General features: G+C 32.4%; 1 protein-coding gene across 1 annotated transcript in view; it reads right to left on the bottom strand.

The window, feature by feature from the left end:
* Positions 1–2597: 2597 nt before the first annotated feature.
* The window catches only part of LOC110112921 (amino acid transporter AVT6C), a 33918-nt gene continuing 27815 nt past the window's right edge, over positions 2598–8700 (bottom strand). Inside the window, exon 5 of the mRNA XM_020845303.2 lies at positions 2598–3036. Coding sequence (XP_020700962.1) covers positions 2892–3036 — 145 coding nt within the window. The 3' untranslated portion in view covers positions 2598–2891. The remainder of the gene's footprint in view (positions 3037–8700) is intronic.

The following is an 8700-nucleotide window of genomic DNA, read 5'->3' as shown; positions in this document are numbered from 1 at the left end:
AAAAGAATAAAAAATTATATTTTTTACTAAATAATAATAATAATAAATTTTTTAATCACTGATTTATTCTTAATTATTACTTTGAACTTATGCAAATTCATGTTTAATGTCAATTATCTCTTAAGGTCTTAGATTGGAGCAAAAAATATCCAATAACCAAAAAAAAATTATGTCAAATATTGAAATATATTTTGTATCAAAATAAGACTTTTTATAACATGTGTTCTAAATTTCACATATCATATATTATCCCTAAATAAAGTTCAAAATAAGAGAATATAACTAAATTATTAAATATTAATATGTAAATTATTTGACAAATACAACAAACTTATTATATATTCACAATACTTTTTATATTATTAGTATACTTCTACGTCGAATAATTTATAAATTGAAATAAATTGGTAGTTTAAAAGGTATTTTTAGCTATAAAAAATAAGGTTCTTATTGAACAAAATATTAGCAACAAAAAAAAAAAAAAATTGTTGCTCAGGTTTATCATTTATCACTAACATGTGTCAGGAAGCTTCACACCCACACCAGCGGCCAATATTTTGATAGACATTTCATTAAATTTAGCCATCAACCCCTTTTGGTAGATATGCAATAAAAGTAACTATTAAATCAAAACAGAAATTTTTATTTTTATCCCTCCTTATTAAAAACATAAATATGCCTAGTTTTCCTTTACTTTATAGTAAAAGGAAAAAATTTTGCCTTATTTGAAAAAAGAAAGTAAAATTAAAATTAGTAATGACCTAGCTGTAAATTTGCCTACTAGGGCCTCATTTGGTTATTTCTAAATAAAAAAAACATATTATGATATTGTTGATGTAATTAATTGCTTGGTACAACTTTTTTATTTCTAACAGAGGTCAAAAGCTGTCCAAAACGAAGTCAAGTAACATTCTTTCTGCTTCTTAAAATGATTTTTTAGTACAAAAATAAAAAATTTTATATTAAAAACCCGCTTTAAAAAGTAGTAAGAAAGTCGTCCCAAACGAAGTCTAAAACTTCGTTTGGAATAACTTTTTTATTGTTTTCCAAAGTAACTTTCTAATATAAAAATTTTTTTAACTAAAAAATTTTGTCATATAAAATTACTTTAAAAAGTAATAAAAAAATCTATCACAAACAATACCGAAATAAATATTGAGATTTTTTTGGATTATTATATTGAAAGCTTGAATATTATTGCATGAATTATCATTTTATGAGTTCGAATTCACATCATACTTATCTATTGAAATTCAAACTCATACCAAAATAGGCCAAGTCATCATCATATTATTATATTGTAAGCATTTTTTTCAAGGCAAGAGGTTGTGGCCGACCAATTATGCATTGAAGAGCACAAATTTATTTATTTCTCTTTGATTGCACCACTTGCATTAAATGATTATTTTTTAAAATATCATGAAATTAAAAAAAAAATATATCATATAATAACTTAAGACCTGATGATCTCCCTACTACGACGTGGTTCGTCCATAAAATAATGTTTGCACTTATATCTTATCCATGAATGGAACTTTTTTTTTTTTTTTGATCTTCATATTTAAGCTTTATTCCATCACTCTCCAATAACAAAAAAAATATTATGTACAGTGTTCTTATGAGGGGCAGATCCAGCTTCTTTTTTCAGGATGGGTAAAAAAAAAATTTTTTGTGGGATGGACAAAGATGCTTAGGATTGATTAAATGAGGGCAAAAAAATTTTTTGAGAGGGGGCAAAATACCCAAAATACCCAAAATATTCCAAAATATCCCACTAAAATTAAAAAAAAAAAAATTTTGAGGGGGGGCATTTGCCCCCCCTCAACTTAATGGGGATCCGCCCATGGTTCGGATGTGTCCGTAGGTTAATCCTGACGCGCCACATTAGCTGATATACAGTGTATTGGATGATATGGAGCATCCGAATTGACCTCCGAACTTATTCGGACACTGCACAAAATAATAATTTTCCATGCTTGGCCAAGACTCCACTAGCAAATCATCCTGCTTCTCCAAAAGCTATATTATTTTTGTGAAATCTATTTGTAGAGTGAAGCTGTACTCTTTCATCAAGCACCTACAAGGGAAGCTCATCACAGACGCGGGGAGAGAGAGAGAGAGAGAGAGAGAGAGAGAGAGAGAGAGTCCTGTTTTGCAATCAGGGATTGAAAATTTACAATCTACTTCATATATTTTTTCCATATTATTAACAAATTCAATGACAGGATTGAAACATGCATAATTTGCAAATAGATACTGTTCAAATCAAGAAAAAAACAAATTACAAGAGAACTCATAAGATTCCAATTAACCCATTCATACTTCATTAAAATGACTCACACAAAAAAAAGAGAAAAATGCTCCACTTTTAACATTCTGATTAAGATTTCGTTTGAGATAACTTTCTTATTGCTTTCTGAAACAGAATTTAATATCAAAATTTTTATTTCAAAAAATTTTTATACTAAAAAAATTACTTTATAAAGCAGTAAGAAAGCTGTCCCAAATGAAGTCTGGCTTCATTTGAGACAAATTTCTTACTTCTTTCTAAAGTAGTTTTTTAGTACAATAATTTCTTTCTTATTCAAGAAATTTTTGATTAAAATACTGCTTTGAAAGCAGTAAAAAAAGTTACCCAAAACGAAACCTAAATCCTCACAAAATCAACAAATAAAAGGCTTATGATCAATTTTGAAAAGAGAGGAGCTCTTAGTCTATAAGAGCCGCCAATCATCACAACTCACAAGGTGAAATAACCAAACTGAATGAACAATATTTCAACTTCTGAGTGCTAAATTGTTCGACTCACTTTTCAATCTCCTGATTTCTCTTAAAGTGTGATAAAGTTGAGCATTTTTCTCCAGTAAAAAGTGAGAAATTCTAGCATTTTATTATAATGAGCTGCTGCTCTTCATTTTACCTTCAAACAAGCTTCTGAAGTCAGAGTAAATGGCAATGCAGCTTGAAATCACAGCTATTGTAATCATGATTCCAGCCAACACCTTGTCCTTTCTTTTACATATCCCATGTACATCCCTGTGAAAGATGAACTAAGGCTGATGAAATATAATCAATATGGGAAAACAAGTCTAGTATTTGCAGGTTATTTTAGGATTAGGGCCTGGAGAAAATAGTGTGGAGGCTAGGCATAAAACGCTGTTCGGAGACCAATCAAAATGTATCACATCTGCGGTATTCAGCAATACCGAGTCGTGGTGGCACATTCTGGTTGGTCTCCAGACAGCGTTCTACGTCCGGCCTCTGCACAGAATAATTAGCATAGGCCCTGTGGGTAAAGCTTGTGCTCGAAATCTTCACTCGAGACACCTTTGAAAATCCTGTTAATGCTTTCACATTGTTGAGTTAACTATGAACTCCATGCATCTTGGTGTTCTCTAGATACCAAAATATTTTGGCTAATCAAACTTCCTAATCTTGAACTTCCTTGTCATCAATCTCAGAACTTGGTTCTAATACAAATTTCTTGTAATGAGAGGCTCAAAAAAATAATTTGTGAAACCATCGCCATAATTGAGATCAATATGCTGCTCAACTTCGACCAAACCGATGTCCACATGAGAGAAGGAAGATCAGAACAACATGGTTTTAACACAAGTCCTACCCAATTCGCTAGTACACTCACAGACCAAGAAGAACCTATAAATTTCACAACAAGAAATTATCTCATAATCAAAGTCCTGTTTCTACCAGTAAAGACCAAAGTGTGGTCGATACAACTGTAAGTAGTTGCCCAAACACAACAACAACACCAATAACAATAAACTTTTATCCCACTACAAGGGGTCAACTACATGATTTTTTTTTTTTTCATTATGTATTGTTCAGAATCAAACTCTCATTTAAAATCTAATAAAAAATTAGTTTAATATTTTCTGACCAAGCTTTTTGGGTCTACCTCTACCTTACTTAATATAAGTCAGATCTAATAAATCTACTCCTAACAGGGTCATCAAGAGGCTGACAATTTATGTGACCAAATCATATAAGACGAATCTCTCTAATCTTATTTGCCACTAGAGCGACTCTAATCTTTCCACTTACATACTCATTTTGCATTTTGTCTCTTAAGTGTAAAATTATGATCCATCTAAGCATCATCATATCTGCAACAATTAACTTAATTTTATGATTTTCTTTTAATAGCCAACATTTTGCGCCATAAAGCATTGCATGTCTCACTACCATCTTAGAAATTTCTTAAAGGCAAAATTTTCGAAACAAGCTTATTTTATGTGACATTTAACGGAACGAGCAGGTTTTTTTAAAAATTTAAAAAGCATCTAATGCGCCAGAATGTTTGGCGCATTTATAGAATGCGCCATTATAGTTGGTGCATTCTTTGAATGCGCCATTTGAATTGGCGCATTCTTCAGTTTCACATAGAATGCGCGTTATAATCCGGCGCATTCTTTGAATTTATAATTTTTTGATGTATGCGATTTGATTTCTCCGTATTCAATGCCACACGTTAATGATTGGACTGAAAAACATGACTAGTAGAAGTGAAATTGGAGGTTCGTTTTCTGTGATTTTCAGTGACCATCTTAAATTTTCGTGTCTGCTGCTTGCTTTCTGGGATGTTTGGGATCTCAGTTTGAAACATGCTAATAGATGTCCCAAAATTCTTTATTTTTGAAACTTTATTGTAAAATTTCTAAAAATTATATCATCTTAATACTTAAAACATTTATTTATAGTTATGCCAAAAATAATTTGAATGAATCAAAATAATAAAGGTAGAGGAATTTTTTTTTTAATATATCTATTTATAAGAAAATAGAAATATTCAATGCAATATAAGTTCAATTATAAAGTATATAAAGTTAAATTACACAAAATATAATATAATATAATAAATTTTATAATAGATCTATGCCAAATATACAACTATTTGTGGAGTACCGAAAATTCAGGTGCATTTGTTAGGAAGCGCCGAATTTATTTTTTAGGTAGTGAGAGATGAGAATGATTGGCAAATAATTTTAAATAAATAGATGGAGAAAACTTTTTAAAGTTTTTTTTTGAATGATTTTTTCAATGATTAATTAATTATTATGTGAAATAAAATTTTTTGTATTTTTTCTAAGATTGATTAATTATTATGTGAAATAAAATTTTATCCTTTACACTATCCAAAATTTTATTTTTCAATAATAATTAGGTGTATAGATGAAGATTGAAATATAAATATAAATAAGAAATCAATGTAACATATAATATCATAAGTATTTTATATTTAAATCTAAAATATAACTAGCTAATATTTTTAGAAAATTTGGAATTGAAATAGTGCGAGAAGTCATTAACACAAATTTCGTGAAAATACAGGATAAGTTCAGTAATAAAATGGATGACATATGATAAGAATTGAGAAAAGGTAAACAACTTATTATTACATTTGGCTCAGTACTATGCGCATACGCGCCTGGAGTTGGGTTAGAGTTGGACAGCATGAGAATTTTTCTATGAACTGCTGCTGGATGTATTGCCAATCTTTTATGTTTAAGAACTCCTTTTTACCATCTATAATATTCAGCTCTTGATATTTTTCTGATAGAAATGCATCTTGATATGTATGCCAACTTTTATAAAGGATACAATGTTGCACATCGGTTATTGGATTCTCAACATTAACCACAACAGAACCATCTTTTTTCTGTGTGATTTCATTAATTCTTGTCCTAAGAATACTTATAGGAGCAAAATGACCATTATGTTTCCTAAACCTTTGTCGTACAAATTTTCAGTCCATATCAGTAATTGTTTCTCCATCCACATACATGGGATAACGACTTTTAATAACTTCATGATATGTATCACATAAACTATCGTCTTCATACCAAAACCATTCATGTAAACAACATCGAAAAATTTCATTTGATCTTGCTTTCTCCTCCAAGAATTCATCCATAGGGTACGACATTGATTCTGTCAATCGAATTATTTCATAGATCAACTTCTTTCTTAGAATAATATGAAGGAAATCCCTAGATGGTGAGCGCTTTATTGATGAGGTCCTTGATGATGATGATGACATTATGTGCTAAAATTTTAGCAAATGCAAAATGAGTTATTATTTATGCAAATAATACAAGTATTTTTGTAAAGGCTAATTTTAATTAAAGTAAATAAAACAACTAATTTAGATACTTAGCACCATAATCTTATACATCAAATAATAATATTTTCATTCATTTTAGTACACATCATTGTCATTTCCTAAGCAAATGTCGTACACGAGCTTGAAGTTGTGTTTGTGTTGAACAACATTTGAAGTGGTACATAAATCCGTGTTGCAGGTGGTTCCAATCTTCGTCATCTAAAAATTTTTTCTCCTTTCCATCCTGAGAACATTGCATTAGCATTTTGTAGTTATCTAAGAGCCATTTATCTGCTTTAGGGCACCAATGATGATATAGAATACAGTGTTCCATATCAAGCATTGATATTCCATCCCCGGCTCAACTATACCGTCTTTATCACAACCCAGTTCTCGAATACGATCCTTCAGAAAATTTAATGATACTAGGTGGCCATTCATAGTGCAAAATCTATCTTGTAGTAATTTCCAACCACTCGCTCGAAGTTCATAGCCAGACCTATATTGCCCTAATTTCATAATATCATCATTTTCATGCCACAGGACAACATCCTCGTCTTCCCCCCAGGTATGTAGAAGACATCTAAAAATTTCATTTGTTGTTGTTTTTGCTTCCAGGATCTCATCTGTGTTGTAAGCCAAACTTTCATGTATACGGGTACTTCCTTCTTCTATTAGTTGGTGTGTTGGTGCGCCTCTCATTATTTCATTGACCTCAGAGTATATTTTGTAATAATAAACTTCTTCTTCCTTCACATGTGGATTCCTATGAAGCATGGAGCGAAATATGTTGTGAAAAAACGTATTGAATACTATATTTTGCGTAGTGACTATAAATAAGAGAGCATAAATAAGAGGTATTAAGTTGTCTTACAGATCTTCGAATATTCACATACACATGAAATAGTAAGCATAAGTAAGAAAAAATTTTATTACAGATCATCTATCGATGACGAGGAAGAGCCCTACTACCATGAGTATATCTATCTGGAGCTCTTCTTCTGCGTCATTGTAGCTGTTGCTCTTCCTCAATAAATTCCTCATCTTGTGGTGGAAGTACAGGTTGATGTTGCCTCACATCAGTATATTGTTATGATGTTTGTCAGTACAGGTTGATGTTGCGGGCTTATTTCGCATTCATCCTCGGAGGTTGCCTCACATCAGTATATTGTTATGATGTTTATCCTCCCATTAATAATATATCTTGCTGCGAGGGGGAGATTGTAATATCAGTTCTGCTCCAGGTTTGTCCGGGACGAAGTTGGATCGTCCGGGACGATCGGTACAGGTTTGTTCAGAATTGTGAAAATTGGGCAGTTCGTCCGGGACGAAATGTGGGATCGTCTGGACGAAAATTTTCCAGAGCCCAAGTCGTCCTGAGACGATAATTAATTTCGTCTGGACGAGAATTTTCCAGAGCCCAGATCGTACCGGGACGAAGTGCGATCGTCCAGGACGATCTGAGTATTTTAAAGAGGAAAAGAGATATTTTGAAGAGAGAAAAAAATAAAATATCAGAAATTCCATCCGTGAGAAGAGGAAAAAGGAAAAGTTGATTTCGGGAAGAAGCGGGTCCGTTTTCGTTCGTCGAGACTGTTGAGGATTTTGCTGTACGCAAGGTAAGGCACAATCCGACTTTCTCAATTTTCAGAACCGTCGCTGTTGGCGGTATTTTCTGTCCGAAGATCGTTTTTGTTAGCGATTTTCGTCCGTATTTTCCGACTGGTTTAGTTTTTACCGTGTAACTTTCTGTATGTTGTTGACGTGCCGGGTGTGCACATTTTGAATATATTTTGGAGATTTTTGTCCGGACCGTTTTGATTTGGCGACGTCTTCTTCCGTCTATACTTTTCTGTGTAAAGATTAAATGTTGTGGCAGTAGAATAAATGTTCTGAAATGTTGTTATCTATATTCTGTGCAAATTTGGTGAATTGTGATTTTCAGGAAAAAATTGTGTAAATTCCGTATACTGCCGTTGTGCTGCCCGATTTTTGTCTGATTTCTGATTTGTCCGGATTTGAGCTGCAATGCTTTGATTCTGTATATGCTATTAAGGGAGCTATAAGGGGAAGTTCTGAAATTCTGTATATCTGTTTAGGTGCTATAAGCACTATATATGTATTCTGGTATAAGCACATCTGTTCTGGTGCCGTGAGCACAAATGGGAGGCATAAGCGGAAGTTCTGGTGCTGTAGGCACAAAAAGGGAGCTATAAGGAGAAGAGGGGTGCTATATGCACAAGGGAGATATAAGGGGAAGTTATGATATCTGGAAGGAAGATTTGTTCTGAACTAAATATTATCTGATTTTTGTACTCTTGATGTGATTGATCTGATTCTCTGATTTCTGTAAGTGCTATCAGCTATGATGTGATATTATAATGATTTCTGTTTTATTTCTGATTCTGATTTCTGATACTATTCTGACACGATTCTGTTCTGATTTCTGTACGGATTTGTCTGTTATGTTGGTTTTGGATTCTGAGAGTTTTGATTGGAGGTTTGTAGTCTTGCTGAGCTGTTGAGCTCACCCTTGCTTTCTGGTGGTTTTCAGGTTCTGGGAAAGGGAAGGAGGTCCA

The sequence above is a fragment of the Dendrobium catenatum genome, unplaced genomic scaffold, assembly GCF_001605985.2.
Source record: "Dendrobium catenatum unplaced genomic scaffold, ASM160598v2 original_scaffold_61322, whole genome shotgun sequence".
Lineage (NCBI taxonomy): Eukaryota > Viridiplantae > Streptophyta > Magnoliopsida > Asparagales > Orchidaceae > Dendrobium > Dendrobium catenatum.
Note: the sequence above shows the minus strand (reverse complement) of the source record. Positions and strands in the feature narration are given on the sequence as shown.